We start from the raw sequence: 19,714 nt of genomic DNA, 5'->3' as shown, positions 1-19,714 counted from the left end.
ACGTCACGGTGGATGCTGGTCCACGCTCGTCCTCAAGAAGCGGCGCAGCTGTCTGTGGATGGAGTCAAAGGTGGACACTGTGCAGCGTGAAAGCAGGGTCATCCACTTCACCGTGTTCACCATCCACTGCACCGTGCGACCCACAAAGGCCACAAACAGGGTGGTGTAATGAGCGAGCAGCGCCAGGCTCCTCCCCAATTGCCTGCAATTGCTAACAATCAAGTCGACTCTCAGGTCCTGCCTAGACATTGTTGAATTATCTTCCTCCTGTATGGGGGAAAAGAGGCAATTTATATTTTTTGTGTGCGTGTGTGAGTCATCTTTGCGTTTTAATTGACGATCCCTTGCGTGGAGTGAACGCAAAGTGTGGGTCATTGCACACAGTCCCTTACCGTTCTCGGCCAATCAGCGCGGAGGAAGTTTTGTTTCCGGGAGAGTTTGGTGATGTGGCTCTGCTGCCTGGAAATCCATCCGAGGAAATATTAGCAAATACAGAAAGCACAAACATCCACCAAGAAGCACTCTTACAGGTGAGTCAAAGGTAAGCTCTCTTAAAGAGTCGCAGCTTCGTTGGCTCCGCGGAGAGATGAAGGGCATTCACCAGGCGAGGCAGGATTTAAAAGATCAGACCATATCGGCGAGTGTTAGCTAGCTAAGTAGCCTCCACACGGAAGCTACAGTAAACAAAAGATTTAGAGTCCGCTCCCTGCTCGCCCCTCCGTCTTGTAATAGTCCAACATGTCCACTGCTTTCTCAAGGCGTTAGTGTCAAGCTGCGCGTGGATGTTTGCTCTCAAATTTTGTAATAGACACCAAGAATCGCCTCTGTTGATGTGTGCGGTGACGCAGCCGCAATGGACTAGAGGTTGGGCTCGGGAAGGTTCGGCTGTTGTCGTTCTAGTCCGGAATTCTTTGGTTAGGGATCGCAGTCAATGTTAGCTGGCAGGAAAAGTGAAAATCGGGCAGACGTACTGTTAGAGAAATTACCCTAGAATGCTGGCCACAACACGAATAAGAGCCACTATATGTGTACCTGATGAAGGGAGTGTATTGATACATTAAAATACTTTTATGCAAATAAACTACTAGCTAGTACAGTTTGTACTTACTTAATATAGGTGCGCTGGATTTTTTTTTTTTTGTGGATTAAAGTGTGCACTATGCATATAAGTCTTTGTCATCTTTACTTGTCCCAAACCTCAAATGGCCTACCCCTCCCCTTACAGTGCCATCCTAATGCTGAGCCGCCTGGCTACAGTCCTCCAGGAGCTCTCTGGAGAGGAGGGCCAAGATGGAAACACACAGCAGGGCGAGCTCACACCTCAGCCTCCTGCCGACGGGGGCCAAGCACCTGCAGAGTCAGAGGTGCCTGAGGAGGTCACGGAGCGCCTGGCCCAGCTGGAGCAGCTGGTGGTGCAGCTGAAGGAGCTCATCCGGAACAAGGACACTCAGCTGGGCCAGAAGGACATTGAGCTGGCGAGCAAAGATGCTCTGCTTAAGGTGTGCACAATGTTCCACACTGCGACTGTTTGAGTTATGCAAAACATTGTAGTGGCGATTAATTGTTTTGCTATTGTTTGTTTGACAGAATGAAAGGGAGGCGGGTGATGCTCGCTTTAATAAACTCAAACTGCAGGCCAAAGCCAAGATGGTTGCGCTTAATAAACAGATTGCTGAATTGAAGGGACAAGAAGGAGCAATAGTGAGTGTTAATCATAAGTATCTGTCCTCCAGTGTAGACGGACATTCCACTATTTGATGAAATCAGTAGTTTTGGGAATTCCTAAGAGTTTTTTTTTTCAAATTCTGTGTACACCAGAGCCCCGACATCTCTTTCTCAAGAGATGTGGCTGGAGAGAGTGATGTGCAGGATCTCCAGAGCAAGCTGAGTGAGGAGGTGGCCAACAGCAACAAGCTGCTAGGCCGACTTGAAGCCGCTGAGAAACTGCTGGTGGAGAAGGAAGCCGCTCATGCTGAGCAGATGAAACTCCTACAGGCTGTTGTGTGTGAGAAAGATGTGCGTTTCCAGGAGCAGATTCAGAAACATGAAGAAGAGCTGCTGGCGGCCACGACACAATCGTCTGAGGACGGGGATATACAGCAGGTTCAAGACGTAACACTTGTTTTTTTCCACAATTAAACACTCTGTGACGGTATTTTGCTTTTAACTGGTAGTCAGTCATCTTCTCTGGTGCACCTCACAGGCGCTGCATGTAGCACAGCGTCGTTGTGAGGAACTCGAGGAGGCCTTGAAATCACGCTCGCAAGTGCTGGAAATGCTGCAGCAGGAAGTCAGCAGTGCAGATCAGCAAAAACAGGTGCAGATTCCGAAACTCACAATCTCATTACAGGGCTCCAGACTGCGATTAAAATATTACGAGTGAATTTTTCATCTACAGTACTCCCGCATGTGCGACCAGTTAAAAGTATGCACTTTGTCCCTTATTGCTGTGAGAATGAAGAGTAATCTCTAAAATGTGGAGTCAATTGACAACAGCCTATCGATGCCAGCGTGTGTGATCGCTCACATTTCAATCGCACTCCATTGACTTTTTTACCATCTTTGTTGACACATTTTGATTGGCCCTCACGGGCCTAGCGGTTAGCATGTTGGCCACACAGTCAGGAGATCAGGAAGATCTGGGTTTGAATCTCCGTTGAACATCTTTGTGTGGTGTCCGGTTTCCTCCTACATCCCAAAAACATGCATGTGTGTGTTAATTGTTCTAAGTTGTCATAGGTATGAACGTGAGTGTGAATGGTTGTTTGTCTATATCTGCCCTGCGATTGGCTGGCAACCAGTCCAGGGTGTACCCTGCCTCTCACCCGGAGTAGACTCCAGCATAACCGCGACCCTAGTGAGGATAAGCGGCATAGAGGATGGATGGATGGATGGATGGATTGGCTCTCACTTTCTTCAGTATCTCTGGCAGCAGCTAGCTACAGTTATCCGTCTAGCCTCTGGTCCATGGACTCCAAATGCGGCTTTTTTTTCACCACTGTGACATTTAGTCTTTAAATCAAACAAGCAATGCGGTTCGTTCTGATTTTGTTTTTGTCCCACTGGGAAGCTAGGATGGCTACCACATTCATTACTTTTTTAAGTGTCACGTAACAACCTTGTTCTCTGCTATTTCTCTCTCTGCTCTGATTTTGAGAAGCTCACCATTGAATATTTGCTTCAAATCTTAGTATTTTTATAACTCTTGAACTAAGACATGATACCTGTATTTAATGACAAATGAGCACAAAATAGCATAAAGACAATGAGCACACTGTTTGAGTGGAGATGTGCTTTGTAAATAAAGTACAATTGAAATGTTGGCAGTCACATAAAACATGAATAGCTAACCTTTTTAAAGTAGCTTTAATAGTGCTGCAAGTTGGATACACCTGCACTATCATAAACCTGGACACTGAATTTATACTCTTTTATACTGTCTCGTTGAAGCAGGACACATTTCTATAAGAAAGATATTAAAATTATTTTATTCTGTTAATTGTTTTATTTGTAACAAAACAGTGTATATTCATTAATTTCACATTTATTAGTATTACTCAAAAACAGGCATCACATTACATTCAGGATTGTGTCAAATTTGTTTCACACATTTATAGGCAAAACAAAACAAAACAAAACAGGCAGATCAGTTGGCCCTGCCAACAAGGTGTCCCTTATTTGCTTTTGCAGAAGTTGGCAACCCTACCAGTTAATTTGCCCATTTTGCTTTATTATTATTATTGAATATTTTTTTGGTTGCTGACGACCTTCTGCTCCACATTTCAGCCCAGTAGTTGACAGTGGCGCGCAAATGAGCTCGTTTGCCAACTCACATTAACCCCTAAAGAGGAAGAAAGGAGACAAACACCAACGAAGAATAAGGCGGGCCGATGTGTGTGAAAAGACAGGTAGTGGAGTTAAAGGAAAAGTGTACTTTGTTTGGAATTTTGCCCATCATACACAATCCATACATGAGACATGAACACACGTCTTTCTCTTTTCTGTGCTTTTTAAAGATATAAAAAGAGACAGCTCATTACTGCACATAATGGGACACACCTATGCCGCTTACGAAGACCACTATTAAAACACCTCCAAAAAGCTCCAACAAGGTTTTCTGGTTTTCTATCCTTGCTGTGAGCATGTAGTAACATGTACATTCATGATAACATGGAATACTTACAGTATATTGGTCCTTTTAAGCATTAGCGCAACTTCTTTCCTGGGCACATTGATTTCACATAGCAACATAGAAAGGAACGCGACACCTCGCGTTAACTTTTCTAAACTCAAAAACACAACAGCAGTAACAGCAGCTCCGATACGTAGCGTTACCTTTTGGTAGTGGCCTGAGGCACTGTGAGTTGACGTGTGGCAAGGTGTCAATATGCCAGCAACGTAGTTTGATCGGCGTAATCAGTGGCGGACTTAGCAATTTTGGGGCCTAAGGCAAACACTGCCAGGGGCCCTCTTCATATGTTCATTTAACACAAAAAAGCAGGAAAGGCAGCCTTAAAGGGCCCCATCAATATACAACCTTGCAGTAAATTAATACGCGGTGAACACAATGAGAAAATAACACTCCGATATAAAGCCAGTGTCAAAATGCCAGATATTAATTTTTGAACAAAAACAACCCAGACATCATCACAACAGGTGTGTGCGTGTGTGTGTTTCAGATAGAAAGAGAAAGAGACGGTGTGTATGTATGTATTGAGGGTCAAGATGAACAATTACAATGTAACAAAAGCAATTACAAGTACTAAACAATATGTGCCAACAGTCATAACTAAACTCAGCATCCGGTAAAGGATTGGAACTCTGCTCACAGTCCGCGGTAGTTAGCGCCAGCTCGTTGACATTTTTTCTACTGACCCTGAGACCTTCCACAACAAGGCAATATATTTTTTGGTGTCCTCTCTCCGTTTCCTCTTCTCAAACCCGCTCTGGTAAATTTGCTTCATTTCAAGTATCTTCACACTTAGCTTCTCACAAAGGCGCATTACCACCGTCATCATGGCACAGTCCATTACAGTGTGGGCGAGAGGGGGGCAGATAATATGAATTTAGCTTTCAGATGACTTTCTTTTTTGGTCTGTTGTTTGTTTAGTATGCTAACATAATTAAACATTCATATATATGGCTGCTGCTGGCAGTGGTGGCCCTGGCCTGTGCTGGTTGGGGGCCCCCTACTCGCCTAAGGCTTTGCCTTAATGGTAAGTCAGCCCCTGAACATAACAATGTCAATAATAATAATAATAATAATAATAACAACAATGTCGCTGTAGCTTAATATGCAGGTCACTTAATATGTAAATGTAGTGTTGTTGGTGCTTTTTGGAGTTTTTTTCAGAAGGCCTTATAGACTGAAGTGTTTCCCTTTACGTGCATTCTTTGCTGCCTCTTTTTAGCTATTTTTATGTCTTCAGAACGTACAGAAAAGAGACACATATTTGTTCGTCTCACAGGATTGTGGATCATCGGCACTTTTCCCTTAACAGTATTTATCAGTAATACCGTGAAAATGAGAGAAAATGTGAATGTCAACTTAGAAAGTCGATTTCGGTGTGCGTGCCTAAACTTTTAAGTTAGGGGCCACTGTGCTCCAAGTAAAAAAAGCTAGTTTGGAGCCCTGCGTTATTTGATCCTGTCCAGAAAGTGGCTTGAATACAATTTGCTCATCCACTCAGATTCTGACGGCTCAATTCCGACAAATGGAGGTGGAACTGGCCGAGGCCGTCAAACTGAGGGAAGAGCAGAGGCAGGAATGGGCCCAACGGTCCAGCGAAGCCGAAGCGGCCCTCGAGGAGGCTAAGCGAGAGAGAGCTGAGGCTGAGGCACGGCATGAGAGCGAGCTGACCTCCGTGAGAGACGCATTTAACATGAGCCTGGAGAAGGAGAAGGCTGAGGTTGTCAAGTTGGAGACAGAGATGGCTTTAACGAAAGGGGCCATCCAAGCGTGCCAGGAAACCTCAGAGAGAGACAAGTTAGAAATAGCTCGCCTCGAAAGAGAGCTTACGTCTTCAAGAGAGGCTGAGTCACAAGTCATCCAGGCCACTCAGAGCAGCCTGGAAGAGACAAAATCTCAAGTAGGCAAACTAGAGCGAGAGCTAGCTTCTCTTCTAGAAGAGCAGGAGGAGGCCCAGAAAAAGAGTGAGATCTTGGCGGAAGTTTGGAAGCACTTGCAACCTCTCGCCTTGCAGGAAGTACAACCATTCGAGAATATTACAGACCTTTCTGCGATTGTGGACACCGTGTTGTCCATTGAGACACAAGTCACCAGGCTGAAGGATGAACGCTGTGAGAGTGAGCAGCGCTGTACTGAGCTCACAAACACCATGGAGGACCTGCAGGGTGAGAGCTTTAATCTTCTCAGAAAAGTCTCCATCCCAAATGTCCTTTTGCCTTAAAAACACGATGAAACCAATTTGCTTCCAGAACAACTGGACAGGAGCACCAGTGAGAAGGGGGAAGCCAAGATTCTGCAGCTGGAGTGGCCACATGACCCGGTGAGTCCTCCTAAGAAGACAAAGCAGGTATTAACTACAAAGTCAGACAAGACGTGACAGCAAGCGGGTCATAGGAGGAAGTGAGCCCTCTAATCCCTCCTACACTGACCCACTGTCTAATCTGACCTTCACCTCTCTACACTGATGTTTATGCTGCATTTAGATCTCCAGACCAGTGGTTCCCAAACTTTTCACAGTCGCGTACCCCTTCAGACATTTCACTTGAAGTCATGTACACTCTACTCCTGCACACTTAAAAAAACATAAACCTTTTTTAATTGTCATTAACTTGAAACATTGAACATGATTCATTGGTTTATGAATTCATACTACGTAATTATGGTCCAAAAATGTGTATTTGGCATGGTCAACATTTGATTTTAACTCATTCAATCCCAGCCATTTTCCAAAATTCAACCCCTTCAGTAGTGGCCATTTTAGACCATTTTGACTGATCTTTCAAGGCACACAGAATATTGTGTTGTATGGCTATATAAACATGGAACCTACCAAAAGAAAGATTAGACTCTCATCTTTCATCAGAAACAAAAGTTTGTTTCTTACTTTTTCAGTTCTTTAGTAATGAGCAGTAGAACATAGGTGAGTTTCAGGAAAATATCAGTTCCCGACTAAAAAAGGAAGAAAAACAGCTTTTTGTGTAAAGATACATTTCAAGCATAACTTTCATTTTGACACAAATATTTTTGCTTTTGTGACAACTCAAATATCTATAAAGTACTATACCAACATAACACAAAAAAGGGTTGTTTTACATCAAAATAACAATTTATTTACAAATATACACCATGAACTATTTACAATTTTCACATTTGGAACTAAACTGTGTGTGTGTATGCATTAAAATGTCCCTACAATGCGTGACCCTCTGCTGCACTCCTCCACGCCCTCGCACTTCCTTCTTGTTGTGGAGCGTGTTAATACATGGAAAAGATCCGTGCGGAGCTCTTATCGAATGCACTTCTGCTACCTTGTGGCCGTTTTTATGGCTTAAAACTGCATCAAACTTGACCTGTTTTATTGTGCACTTGCGTCATCACGTCTTTTGCCTCTTTCGCGGAAAAAATAAATGAAAGACAAAAAAAACGTCTTTGGTATTGAATGAGTTCAAGTATTGGTCCTACATATCTTTTTTATTTTTTTTTCCAGCCAGAGGTTATCAACCTTCCGTTTGAATGGGTTGAACTTGAGCTTCAGTTTTGTCCACTTGCAGTTGCTATGATAGCAGTCTGCATATTAATTTGATACCAAATTGAAAGGGAAAGTTTGACAAACATGATAAAGTAGTATGCAAAGTACAAAAATACACACAACCAGTGTACCTGACACGCACATACATTGATAGGTTTTACAGCGTGGGGATTGGAACACCAATATAAATGAAATCTTGAAGATTAAACACACAACATAATCATCAAACGTACTTGTCAACTCACACAGATCATTGCTCTGGCTCCTTCCTTCTTTCTGATTTGTGCACTCTGCGCTGTGAGGCGTTCAGGCACACTCATAATTGTGTGTTATTGCTAATTGTAACATTTTTATTCACGTACCCCTTGTGACAATTGGCGCACCCCACTTTGGGAACCTAGACTCTAGACCTTCTAAAAATTATTTCTTTCTTTTGTCCAGCCTCCTGAAATGGTTTCACAGGACACACAAGCTTCTGAAGCTGGAAAAGGTACAGTGCGTTAGTTTTGTTTTTCAATCAGGCACGCTATATGCTTGAGGGTATACGTATTTAGTTACTATGTTGATCATTGTTGCTTTCAGCGACCATCTGGGAACTGGAGCAGCAACTTTTAGAAAAAGACAACGAACTGATCGCCTTGCAAGAATTACTCCGGCTGGCCCAAGAACGTTCCACAAGTGTCGATACAACATCTGAAAATGTCAATGAGAGCAAAGATGGCGACACCAAAAATAACGCTGCAACACCTCCTGACTCCCTGGAGGACACCCAAGAAGAGGAGACCACCTTGGTCGCAGAGGACATGTCAGTCCTCTCCATTTCTGCTGACAATGAGAGCAGCCCGGAGCTTATTGAACATCACGACTCCCCTGAGGAATCCAAAGGGACTTCCTCTGATGAGATGGTCACCAGCAACAGCAGCTGGACCCTTCTAGAAGCTGTCAACCAGGATGGACGCCAAGAGTGGCCGTCCATTATGCAGGACTTTGGCCACATGCAGTCATGGGAGACCACAAGTATGGAGCAGGAAACCTCCACAACTTCAGTCACACCCTCCTCCATTATAATCCAAGAGACGGTTGAGGTTCACGAGACTCGGGAGGGTGCCTCTACATTAGATGCTCCTTCAGGCCAGGTCTTTGCTCACACTGTGACTGAGGAGTTCCAGAAGAGGTACAGTGAACTTTTAGCTGAACTGCAAACCCTCAGGGAGGGGGCTGCAGAGTCCCAGGAGAAAATTACGAATCTGGAGGAAGAAATGCACAGGCTCACTGCTGATAAGGAGCAGGTCGAGTCTCAGGCAAGTGACTTTGCAGAGGAGCTCAAGTGTGCCAGAGAAGAGCTGCTAAGTGTTTCCCAGCAAAGCAGCTCAGTGGCAGAGAAGCACAGTGCTGACATCTTCCTTCTAGAAGAACAAATTAACATTTTGAGCAGTGACGGTAGCGCCAAGGAGCAGAAGATCCAGGCTCTCCAGGCAGACTTGGAAGTGGCTCACCAAGACCTTTCTGAGCAGGAGAGCCAGGCCCGCATGCTCAGCTCACAGCTGGAGGACAAAGAGCTCCTATCTTTGGAGCTGGAGAGGAAGCTTCAAGATATGGAGAGCAGCATGTTGGAACAGTCACAGATATCGGCGCTTGACAACGACTCTTTATCAAAGAAGGACTCTGAGATTTGTGACCTGCAGCTTCGCCTCAGCCAGAAAGAGCAGCAGATCACTGAGCTTAACTACAGCATGTCTGCAAAACTTCACCAAGCAGAAGAAGAGCGAGTCTTATTCGACTGTGAAGTCATTAAACTGAAGGAGCAGCTTGTAGGACTTCAGAAGTCGCGGGAGGAGATATCTGCTCCAGTGGATGAGGAACTAGCGATTGTACGTCAGGCCAAAGAGGAGCTGGAAACTCAGCTGGCGAACACAAGAAAGAAGTTGCAGGTCGCCCTCGTGCAACGTAAAGAGCTCATGAAGAAGGTCGCTGATCTGGAGATGGAGGTGAAGAACACAACTGAAAAAGAGGATTCATCAGAAACTGCTGCAAATATTCCAGAAGTAGAGAAGTCTTCAGTGGAGGACATGGAGGCTAAACTGTTGGAGCTGGAGCAAGCATTGAGCGCCAAAGACGAAGTAATTGAGAGCCTGGAGTGCACGATTAGCCAACGGAGACGGCTTCTTGCCGAAACACGTGGCGAGCGAGCTGAAACCACTTGTGAGTCTAACACGCCATCTGACAATAGCTCGTTACAATCCCAAGTGGCCTCTCTGGAAGTGGAGTGCGAAACACTGCAGAAGAAAGTCCTGGAGGCCCAAGAGTCTCGTAAGGAGAGCATCCGCAAAGCCAAAGAGAAAGACAGACACCATCGGGATCAGCTGAAGCAGCACAAGGAGGAATATGGTGAGCTCTTGGAGCGTTTTGAGGTGCAGAGTGGCGAGCATGAGGTTCTCCTCATGAAACTGAGGGAATTGGAAGATAAAATGAATCCGCAGGAGGAGGAGCTGACACCTCAAGAGAGCGAGGACGCGGTTACGCACTTAGAGAAGGCCACAGCTAATGACTGGGTCCAAGAGGACTGGGTGGATTTTGCAGGATCTGAGACCGATTCAGTGCAACCATCTTCTGGTGATCAGCAAAATCAACCATCTGAGCAGCCTGAGGTCTTGTCCCCTCGAACGGAGGAAACCATGAAAGCTCTTGGAGAAGAGATCCTGAGTGTGCGAATGGAGAACTCGGAGCTGGAGAATAAGCTTCAGGAAGCACAGACTACTTTGTCCCAGAAGGAGACGGAACTACGGGAGGTTAGCAAGGAGCTGACAGCGCTACGTGAAAATGAAAGACAGATTGAAGTCCTCTCAGCAGAAATGACTGATCTCAGAGAGAAGTACCAGCAAGCAGAGTACTGTGCGGAGGTCTTGAAGGCAGAAGCTGCTGCCGCTGCAGCATCTTCCCAGTCTGCGAGCTCCATTGCAGCACTTCAAGCGGAAGTGGAGGACTTTAAAAAATTCCTCAATGACAAGAACACAGAGATCACGGCGCTCAGCCAGCAACTTTGTGAGCAGAACGCCCTCATACATTCAATGCAGGACACAGTGGACCACAAAGATGGACTTATAGCCTCCTTAGGAGAGGAGCTTAAAGCTGAACAGAAGAAAAGCAAGAAGGTGGAGGTTGAGGAGGACAAGGACAGTGAGGCAAAGACTCAGCAGCTTCAGCGGAAGCTTCAGGCGGCGTTGATCTCTCGCAAGGAGGTGCTCAAAGAGAACAAAACTCAGAAGGAACAGCTAGCCTCAAGTGAAACTCTCCTTGCTGAACTGCAGCAGAAGATGCAGGTGGCGGAAGATGAGCTGGAGAAACTCAGAGCCGAACGCACAAAGCTGATTGATGAGGTGGACCGTATGTTGCTAGAAAATCAAAGCTTGGGCTCTTCTTGTGAGAGCCTCAAACTGGCCATGGATGCCATAGCGAGCGAGAAGGACGCGTGTAAAAGAGAGGGCGAGTTGGCCAAAGAGGAGGCATCCAGGATGTGCAGCGAATGGGAGGAGAAGGTCCGCAGCATGAAGGAAGAGTACGAAACCCTACTCCGCTCCTACGAGAACGTGAGCGACGAGGCGGAGCGTGTGAGGCGAGTCCTGGAGGCCGCCAGGCAAGAGAGAAAGGAGCTCGCGGCCAAGGTGAGGTCCATCGAGGCCGCCAAACAGGAAGCGGAAAGGCAGGCAGAGGAGGCTCGGAAGGAGGTGGAGTCGGTGAAAGACAAAATGAGGAAGTTTGTCAAAGCGAAGCAGCAAAAGATCCTGGAGCTGGAGGAGGAGACCGAAAGACTTCGAGAGGGGCAGGAAAACACGGGCGCAAAATCAGAGGGTGACGCTCAAAGTGAAGACGTTAAAAGACTTCAGGTTGAGATGCAGACTTTGAAAGCAGAGTTGGACGCACGGGTGATGGAAAGAGACTGCTTAGCACAAGAGATTGAACAGCTGAAGGAACAACTTGACCAAATGGAAAGAAAAGATGCTGATCCTCGTCCCTCTGCCAAAGTTGGAGAGGAGGTTCAGCACCCAGAGACCAAAATCACTGAGGCCAAAGAAACGTGTCCCCTCGGAGAGAATCCAGATGACCGAATACGTTCAAAGTCGTCACCAAATGCTGAACCTCCAGAGGAACAAAAAGTTCTATTAGAGACCAAAATTAGAGAGCTGGAGGCAGCTCTTCATTCAGAGAGGGAACTCTGGCAGAAACAAGAAGCTGAACTCAAGGCTGGACTGGCCTCTCTTGAGCGAGATCTCCAGGAGACCAATGATAAGGCGGGCCTTATAGCCTCCCTGGAAAACTGTCTGCAAGAGAGCCAAGAGAGAGAAAACTGTCTGATGGAGGAGGGCTCCAAACGAGATGCACAGTACAAGGAGCTCCTCAGAAGCCTTGAAAGTGAGAAGGACAACCTGGAGGAGCGACTGATGAACCAGTTGGCCCAACTTAACGGTAGCATTGCAGGCTACCAGCAGGAGGCGGCCGACAACCGGGAGCTACTTGCTCAACTTAAGCAGGAGGTGGATCGCTTGGAGAGGGAGCGGGGCGACCTTGAAGCCGAGGCCCGAGCCCAGACGGACCGAGCGGCCCAACTGGAGGAGGACATGAGGCAAGCCCAGAGGCAGAGAGCTGAGGCTGAAGCAGGAACAGGGAAGCAGAGAGAGCTGGAACAACAGCTTAGGTCTGCACAAAGGGTCAAAGAAGGCAGCCAGAGCAGAGCACGTCAGCTGGAGGAACTCTTGAGGGAGAAGCAGATGGAGGTCCGCCAGCTCCAGAGGGACTCCATCCAGTACCAAGAAAGGATCAGCGAGTTGGGAAAGGAGGCCAAGGCACTGCAGCTGGGCCATAGTGAGCTCAACAAAAACCTACAGCGGTCCCAAGATGAGACTTCCAAAACCAAGGATGACCTCAGACGTTTCGAGGCAGAGTTGGTGAGCTGTAAATCAGACTTAGGTGAGGCCAAGAAACAGTTAAACCAGGTCATGGCTGAGAAAACAACTTTGGAACAGAGTGTCCAACAGAAAGAAGCTCTGTTGAAAGCCGAGGCAGAGCAGACCCTGGACTCTGTGAGATTCAGGCTTGGTGCAGAGCTGAAGGAGATGGAGCTCAGACTGGAAGAGGCGTACAACGACAGAGAGAAGGAAGAAGAAGCCACGTTGGAGGCCAGGGAGACAGCAGAGGCGGCTGAGAGGCGAGCACAGGAGATGCAGGCCCATCGGGACGAGTCCCTCGCAAGGCTGGCCGCCTTCTCGCGCTGCATGTCGTCACTGCAGGACGACCGGGACAGGGTTCTGGATGAGGCCCGGCAGTGGGAGACTCGCTTTAATGATGCGCTGCATGGCAAGGAGGCTGAGGTTCGGGAGGCTGAAAGCAGGGCCAAGGAGCTGCTGGAGAACCTCCAGAAAGAATCTTCTCTAAAACAGGAACTCCAGCTCTCGGTTGACAGGTAATCTTTGCACCATGATGTCAAGTACAACTTTTCCATGGAGGCTTGACATTCTTTCATCTTGCAGATTACAGGAAGCAGACAAGGAGTTGCAGCTGAAACTGGAAGAAGCAGAAAAGAACTTAAACGAGAGCCGAGCAGAAGCGGAAAGGCAGCGAGCCGGGCTACTCCAAACGACGGCTGAGTTGCAGGCTGTGCAGAGCGAAGCCCGGCTGCTGAAGAACGAGGTGGACAGCCACAACTTGAGGGCCCGTGCTCTGGAGGAGGCCGTGGCTCAGCTGCAGGAGGAAGTCGGCCGAGCCAGGGCGGAGCTGAGGGAGCGGGAGACGGATGAGAGACGTCTGTGTTTCACCTTGGAGCAACTGGAGGCTGACCTCCATGCCTCCAAGGCCTTGACGGAGAGTCTGCAAGCTGAGTTACATGAGAAGGAGAAGAGGGAAGTGGAGATGCTGGATGAGAAGGAGCAAGCTGTTGTACAGGTAAGAACAGAAGATCTGCTCCCTCTGAGTCCACCTTCTAATGCTTTGACTTGGTAGGCTGCAGAGGAGGCACGTAAGGAGGCAGACGGCAGGGCACGGGAGGCCGAGGAGGAGCTGGAGCAGAGACGAGGAGAACTGCGAGATGCGGAGGAAGAATTGCGAAGGGCCAAGGAGGAGAGCAACACCTGTAGTGCCAAACTGGGCTCCTTCACAAAGGCCATGGGCTCCTTGCAGGATGACCGAGACCGAGTCCTCAGCATGTACAAGCAGCTGGAGGAGAAACACCTGCAGGTCATGATGGACAAGGATGATGTGATCCAGGAGGCGGCAAGGGAGAGCAACAGCCTCAAGGAGGAGCTGCGCTCTCTGCTGGTCCAGAGAGATGACCTTTACGCAGAAAAGGGCAAACTTTCTGCTCAGCTCCATGGCTATCGAGATGAACTCCAGCAAGTTCTCAGCTTAAAGGACTCTCAGCACAAGCAGCTCCTAGCAGCACAGCGAGAGCGCATTGCATCCCTAGAAAAGGAGCGTGACGGCTTGGAGAGCACGTTGAGGACCACTGCTGAGGTAGAGGCTGTCAAAACGGAGCAGGAGACCCCGTTACAAGCGGTCGATGCTCCAGGAGCTGAAGTTGAGAAGCTAAGGGAGCAGTTGGAGGCCACCAGAGTGCAAGCACAAGCTCTGGAGGAGAAGCTTCTAGAGGAGCGGCAGGAGCGAGAGATAAAGACCAAAGAACTCTCCGATCTGCGCTGGGAGGGAGGTGTGATGCGCACCGAGTCCGAGAGCGCTCAGGAGAGGGTGGCAGAGCTGGCCCGTGACCTGCTGGCCGTCGAGCAGAAGCTCCTACAGGAAAAGGAGGCCGCGGACCAGCTAAGGGCAGAGAACCAGTCGTTTGGTAAGGCCATGGCATCGCTTCAGGACAGCAGGGACCAGGCGGAAAACAAAGCCCAAGAGCTCAGGATCAAGTTGGAGGAGGTGAGAAAAGCTGGAAGCCCTGGAAGCGCCGCTGGAGAAGTGTGGAGCCTGAAGAACGCACTGCAAGCTCTGCAGAATGACCGCGAGAGACTGGTGAGTCTTTCCACAACTAGCATTATAACAGAGGTCTTTCCACTGGACAATATTAGGTACGCCTATGGCTGCATTTGTGATGTATCTTGAGAGGAATAATGATCTTCTGTTCTCCGGTAGCTGGAGCAGCTTCAAGCACAGACATCAGAGCTGAAGACGCACAAGTCCGAGCTGGCTCGTCTGGGAGCAGGAGAGCTGATCAAAGTCAGCCAGGAGCTGTTTGAGGAGAAGAACAAGAACCAAGCCATGGTGGGTGCCATCAGGCAGCTGGAGAACATGGTGGAGGTGGACAAGCAGGAAATAGAGATGCTCAGGTGAGACCTTCAACACACGGCCACACAAATCCATGTCTGCCATGTGGTGGTGATACATGTGTGCTTCGTTACTCCAGACTGGAGCGTGTGGACTGGATGGCTCAGGCAGAGCAACTTAAGCAGCAGACGCTCAGCGCGCTCTCAGAACGTGACCAGCAGCTGCGGCAGCTCGCCGCCATGTTGGAGGAGGCCCGCGCACACACGCCCAAACTCCAGCAAGAACACTACCAGAGAGAGGCACAACAAACTATGACATCCAATACATAAAAACTGTATTCTACATATTTAATCCTAACTCCAACCTTTGATTTGTTCCTTAAAAAGGCATCACAGGAAGTAGACAGCGCTCCTGGAGCTCCTCAGGAGAAGAGTGACCGCCAGGAGGTGCACGCCTCCAGGTCCGACATCTTAGAACTGCAGCAGAGGTACCATACAGGTCGATAGAAGAACCTTGCATGATTCAAACAAGCTGGTGTTGACTTGTTCATTTTAAATGTGCGCCATCAGGCTGGACGAGGAGACGCAGCAGAGGCTGGCTGCAGAGGAGCAGCTCATGGAGGCACAGGATCGACTTAGGCGGTACAAGGAGGAGAGGAGGAGGTGTCATGCATCAAAATGGAGGCTGTAGAGTCGCGTCTGCTCACGTTTTGTATTCATTTGCTCACAGCCAAGCGGAACGAGGGGATCACTCCGAGACGGCCGTTTTCATCGAGCCGCCAGAAGGAAGCGTCACCCGGGTGAGTACGCCGCCACTGCCGCCATTTCTCCACTTGTGACTCTCCTCCGCTTTTAACCCCTCTTTTCCACCCCCACAGACGCGTAGAGGTGGCACCGGCGTGCTCCGGGCACTGCGAGCGGGCGTGTGCTGGCGTCGCCGCACACCGCTGATGCTGAGCGTCTACTTGCTGAGCGTGCACGTGCTGCTGCTGCTGTGCATGGGTGGCTTCCTGTGAGGGAGATGGAGGACGGGACCTTGCGAAACATTGCACTTTACGGGACTTGCGCTTGCATAACACACTTGCCAGTTTGTTAGGAATAGGGCCAACTTGCTGCGGCTTGGGTGTACCTAATAAACTGGCAAGTGAGTGTTGATGTGTAGGGGGGGGCTGCTGTTTGTTTTCAAGGTTTTAACCTTTGACATAAAGGGACAAGGTTTGTCCGTAAAAGAATATCCACATATTTATGTATGGAATGGTGAGAGGTTTACTTCCTGTTGTGATCACATGCACAAAAACTCAGTATGGTGCAATTCATTCCTTCAACATTCCCCTCATGTAAATCACATTAGGATGATATTTATGCATATAAACTTCTTCCTTACCACCTATTCCACGTAATATCCATCCCATTATGAACTACGGTACTGTAAATTTAGTCTAATTTATTGCTAATCTTTTTCTGCTTTAAATGCACCATAAACCACACTTTTAACTGTATATAACCATTCTAAAGGGCTGCAATGAAAAAACATGAAATGAAAGTGCAAGTGGTTTCTAGTCAATAATTGCTCCTAAATGTTACTTCACTACAAAAATATCTCGGCGGGGTAAAATAGCACATTTAAATCAATGTCACCTTCAAGAGTTTTGAATTAAATATTTTTAGTGTGAACTAAAGTGTGCTTTGACTATTTTTTGTTTGTTTCACCTCAAGTGAAAGATAGAAAATAATATACAGTAGTCCCTCATTTATAGAGGTTAATTGGCTCCAGGCCCAACGCGATAAGTGGAATATTTTCGTTGTCCCAATAGTCACTTGTAGCTCCTATTCTATGTTTACCTCACATTGCCGCAGGCTACAGGATCACTGCAGGGGCATAACAGAGGGCTAGCGAGCTAACCAGTTAGCTTCTCCAATTTACTTGTTCTAAAGTTAAGTGTTTCAAAAGGAAGAAGTACAAGGAAGCCAAAAATATTGCGTGAGCATAGCAAGCTAGGGAGCTAACTAGTTAGCCTGTCCAATTTACTTGTTCTAAACTTGAGCCAAGTGTTTCCATCCATTTTCCATGCCGCTTCTCATTTGGGTCGCGGGGGTATGCTGGAGCCTATCCCAGCTGACTTCGGGCGACAGGCAGGGTACACCCTACACTGGTCGCGAAGAAGTACAAGGAAGCCAAAAACATTCCACTAGCAAAGCAAGCTAGCGAACTAACTAGTTAGCCTCTCCAATTTACTTGTTCTAAAATTAATTGTTTCAAAAGGAAGAAGGGCAAGGAAGCCAAAAACATAGTGTTTGCACACGAAATGAGAGGTAAACCTTTTTTCACTCGATCTCAGCCTTCGGCTGGGCTCTCCAGTGTGAAAGGTAATTAACGTCATGTCTCATAACATCAATGATGCCCAGTGACTTGTTTTTCAATATATTTTTCATGAAACACCGATCATTTATGTAAAAGACAACGAGATATAGAGAGGACTCGTACAGCATTCGAATTGTGATGTAGCGAGGTATTCAAGATTCAAGATTCAAGAGAGTTTTATTGTCATGTGCATGGTAAAACAGCAGTTATACCATGCAATGAAAATCTTATTCTGTTCATTCTCCCAAGAAAAGAAAGAAAACACAAGAAAGAATAAGAACAGAAGAAACATAAACACATAAACATATATACCAATAAATTAAGCAACAAAAACAGAAGAGACATTAATACACCCGCGACCCTAATGAGGATGAAGCGGTATAGAAAATGGATGGATGGATGGACATTAATACAAATAAATAATACAAATAAATAAATAAAGTGCTATGAGTGTGTGCTTGTGTTGCGTGTGGCGTGTGTGAGTGCTTCGTTGAGAAGCCTGATGGCCTGTGGGTAAAAGCTGTTTGCCAGCCTTGTGGTCCTGGACTTCAAACTCCTGTAGCGTCTGCCTGACGGTAGGAGTGTGAATAATGAGTGTTGTGGATGTGTGCTGTCCTTGATGAGGTTGTGTGTTCTGCATAGGACTCTAGTTTTATAAATGTCTTGCAGTGAGGGGAGAGCTGCCCCAACAATGTTCTGTGAGGTCTTGATCACCCGCTGGAGTGCCTTCCTATCACGTGTTGTACAGTTACCGTACCAAACAGTGATGGAGGCGGTAAGGACACTTTCCATAGTGCATCTGTAGAAGCAACTCAGGATTGTGGTGGACATGCCAAATTTCCTCAGTCTTCTCAGAAAGTCTCCTTTGGGACTTCGGGACTTCTTCATAATTTGTTGGGTGTTGTGAGACCAGGTGAAGTCCTCGCTGATGTGTGTGCCAAGGAACTTGAAGGTTTTCACCCTCTCCACCTCAGTCTCACCAATAAACAGGGGTCTATGCGGCTCCTTTTCCCTTGTTCTTGGGTCGATGATCATCTCTTTAGTCTTATCTGTATTGAGAAGGAGATTGTTAGCACGACACCAAGCTATGAGGTCCGCCACCTCTCTTCTGTATGATGTTTCAACACCACCAGTGATCAGTCCGATGACTGTAGTGTCATCCGCAAATTTAATGATGCTGGTGTTGTTCTGGGAGGCCACGCAATCGTAGGTGAAGAGCGTGTAGAGGAGTGGACTCAGCACACATCCCTGTGGGGTCCCAGTGCTCACAATTCTTGAGCTGGATGTGCGATTGTGGACTCTGACTGACTGGGTCTGCCTGTTAGAAAGTTAAACACCCAGTTACAGAGGGAGGGAGACAGGCCAAGTGTGAGGAGCTTATTTGTGAGTTTGTGGGGGCTGACTGTATTAAAAGCAGAGCTATAGTCTATAAATAGCATTCTGACGTATGTGTCCTGGCCCTGTAGGTGAGAAAGGGCTGTGTGGATGGCAGTGTTGACTGCATCATCCGTGGACCGGTTGTGGCGATATGCAAACTGTAGAGGGTCCACAGTTGCCGCCGGGATGCTCTTTTTGATGTGGGTCATGACTATTCTTTCAAAGCACTTCATAACAATAGGAGTGAGTGCTATAGGGCGATAGTCATTCAAGCAGGTCACGTTGCTCTTCTTGGGTACGGGCACTATGGTGGTGGACTTAAAGCAGGTCGGTACAGATGCTTGTGCAAGCGACAGGTTAAATATGTCAGCAAGCACATCAGCTAGCTCTGATGAGCAAACCCGAAGTGCACGGCCTGAGATGTTGTCTGGGCCTGCTGCTTTTCGTGGGTTTGTTTTGTTCAGAACCCTGCGCACATCAGCTGATGTCACCATGAGAGGTGAGTCCTGTGTGCTCCCCAAGTCCAGCCACCCTCTCTGCTCATCAGTAGTTTGGGTGTCAAAGCGGGCATAGAACTCGTTCAGCTCATCTGGAAGTGTGGTTTGGCTGGACGTGGCTACGCTACTCCGCTGTCGATAGTCTGTGATGTGCTGGAGCCCCGCCCACATGCGCCGAGGGTCTGAGGTGGAATAGTAGCCCTCCAGCTTCTGTCTGTACTGTCTTTTGGCCTCTCGTATGGACCTCCTCAGGTCATATCTGGCCTTTTTGTAGTCATCAGCGGTGCCCATGACAAATGCAGTCGAACGAGCACGTAGCTTAGCCCTTACATCACAGTTCATCCACTGTTTTTGGTTAGGGTATTTTCTGTAATACTTGGTGGTGGTAACAGTCTCTATGCATGTGCTAATGTAGCCAGTAACAGCAGAAGCATATTCATCCAAATCAACAGTACAATCTTCCCTCCCCGCTGCAGTTTTAAACACATCCCAGTTTGTGCAGCC

General features: G+C 47.5%; 1 protein-coding gene across 5 annotated transcripts; it reads left to right on the top strand.

Annotated features, from left to right (window-relative positions):
• Nucleotides 1–381: 381 nt before the first annotated feature.
• golgb1 (golgin B1) lies at nt 382–17,988 on the top strand. Of its 5 annotated transcripts, none has more exons than XM_054752646.1 (17): nt 382–530; nt 1,226–1,499; nt 1,588–1,701; nt 1,819–2,103; nt 2,204–2,317; nt 5,691–6,354; nt 6,439–6,509; nt 8,160–8,208; nt 8,301–13,176; nt 13,244–13,655; nt 13,713–14,723; nt 14,844–15,037; nt 15,115–15,274; nt 15,362–15,462; nt 15,545–15,616; nt 15,705–15,774; nt 15,853–17,987. In XM_054752646.1, the coding sequence occupies exons 2-17, from the start codon at nt 1,236–1,238 to the stop codon at nt 15,988–15,990; spliced, it is 8,595 nt and encodes a 2,864-aa protein (XP_054608621.1). In that variant the 5' UTR covers nt 382–530; nt 1,226–1,235; the 3' UTR covers nt 15,991–17,987. The 5 variants fall into 5 exon arrangements, with proteins under 5 accessions (XP_054608621.1, XP_054608618.1, XP_054608620.1 ...); XM_054752643.1 differs by having other exon boundaries at nt 15,545–15,637; XM_054752645.1 differs by having other exon boundaries at nt 1,819–2,112.
• The last annotated feature ends 1,726 nt before the right edge of the window (nt 17,989–19,714 follow it).

The sequence above is a fragment of the Dunckerocampus dactyliophorus genome, chromosome 15 (genome assembly GCF_027744805.1).
Source record: "Dunckerocampus dactyliophorus isolate RoL2022-P2 chromosome 15, RoL_Ddac_1.1, whole genome shotgun sequence".
Lineage (NCBI taxonomy): Eukaryota > Metazoa > Chordata > Actinopteri > Syngnathiformes > Syngnathidae > Dunckerocampus > Dunckerocampus dactyliophorus.
Note: the sequence above shows the minus strand (reverse complement) of the source record. Positions and strands in the feature narration are given on the sequence as shown.

Coding starts and splice junctions, on each gene's coding strand:
- golgb1 (XM_054752642.1), top strand. CDS start 1,236: ATGCTGAGCCGCCTGGCTACAGTCCTCCAGGAGCTCTCTGGAGAGGAG. Junction 6,510..8,159: donor TGGAGTGGCCACATGACCCG/GTGAGTCCTCCT, acceptor TCTTTTGTCCAG/CCTCCTGAAATGGTTTCACA. Junction 15,463..15,544: donor ATCTTAGAACTGCAGCAGAG/GTACCATACAGG, acceptor GTGCGCCATCAG/GCTGGACGAGGAGACGCAGC.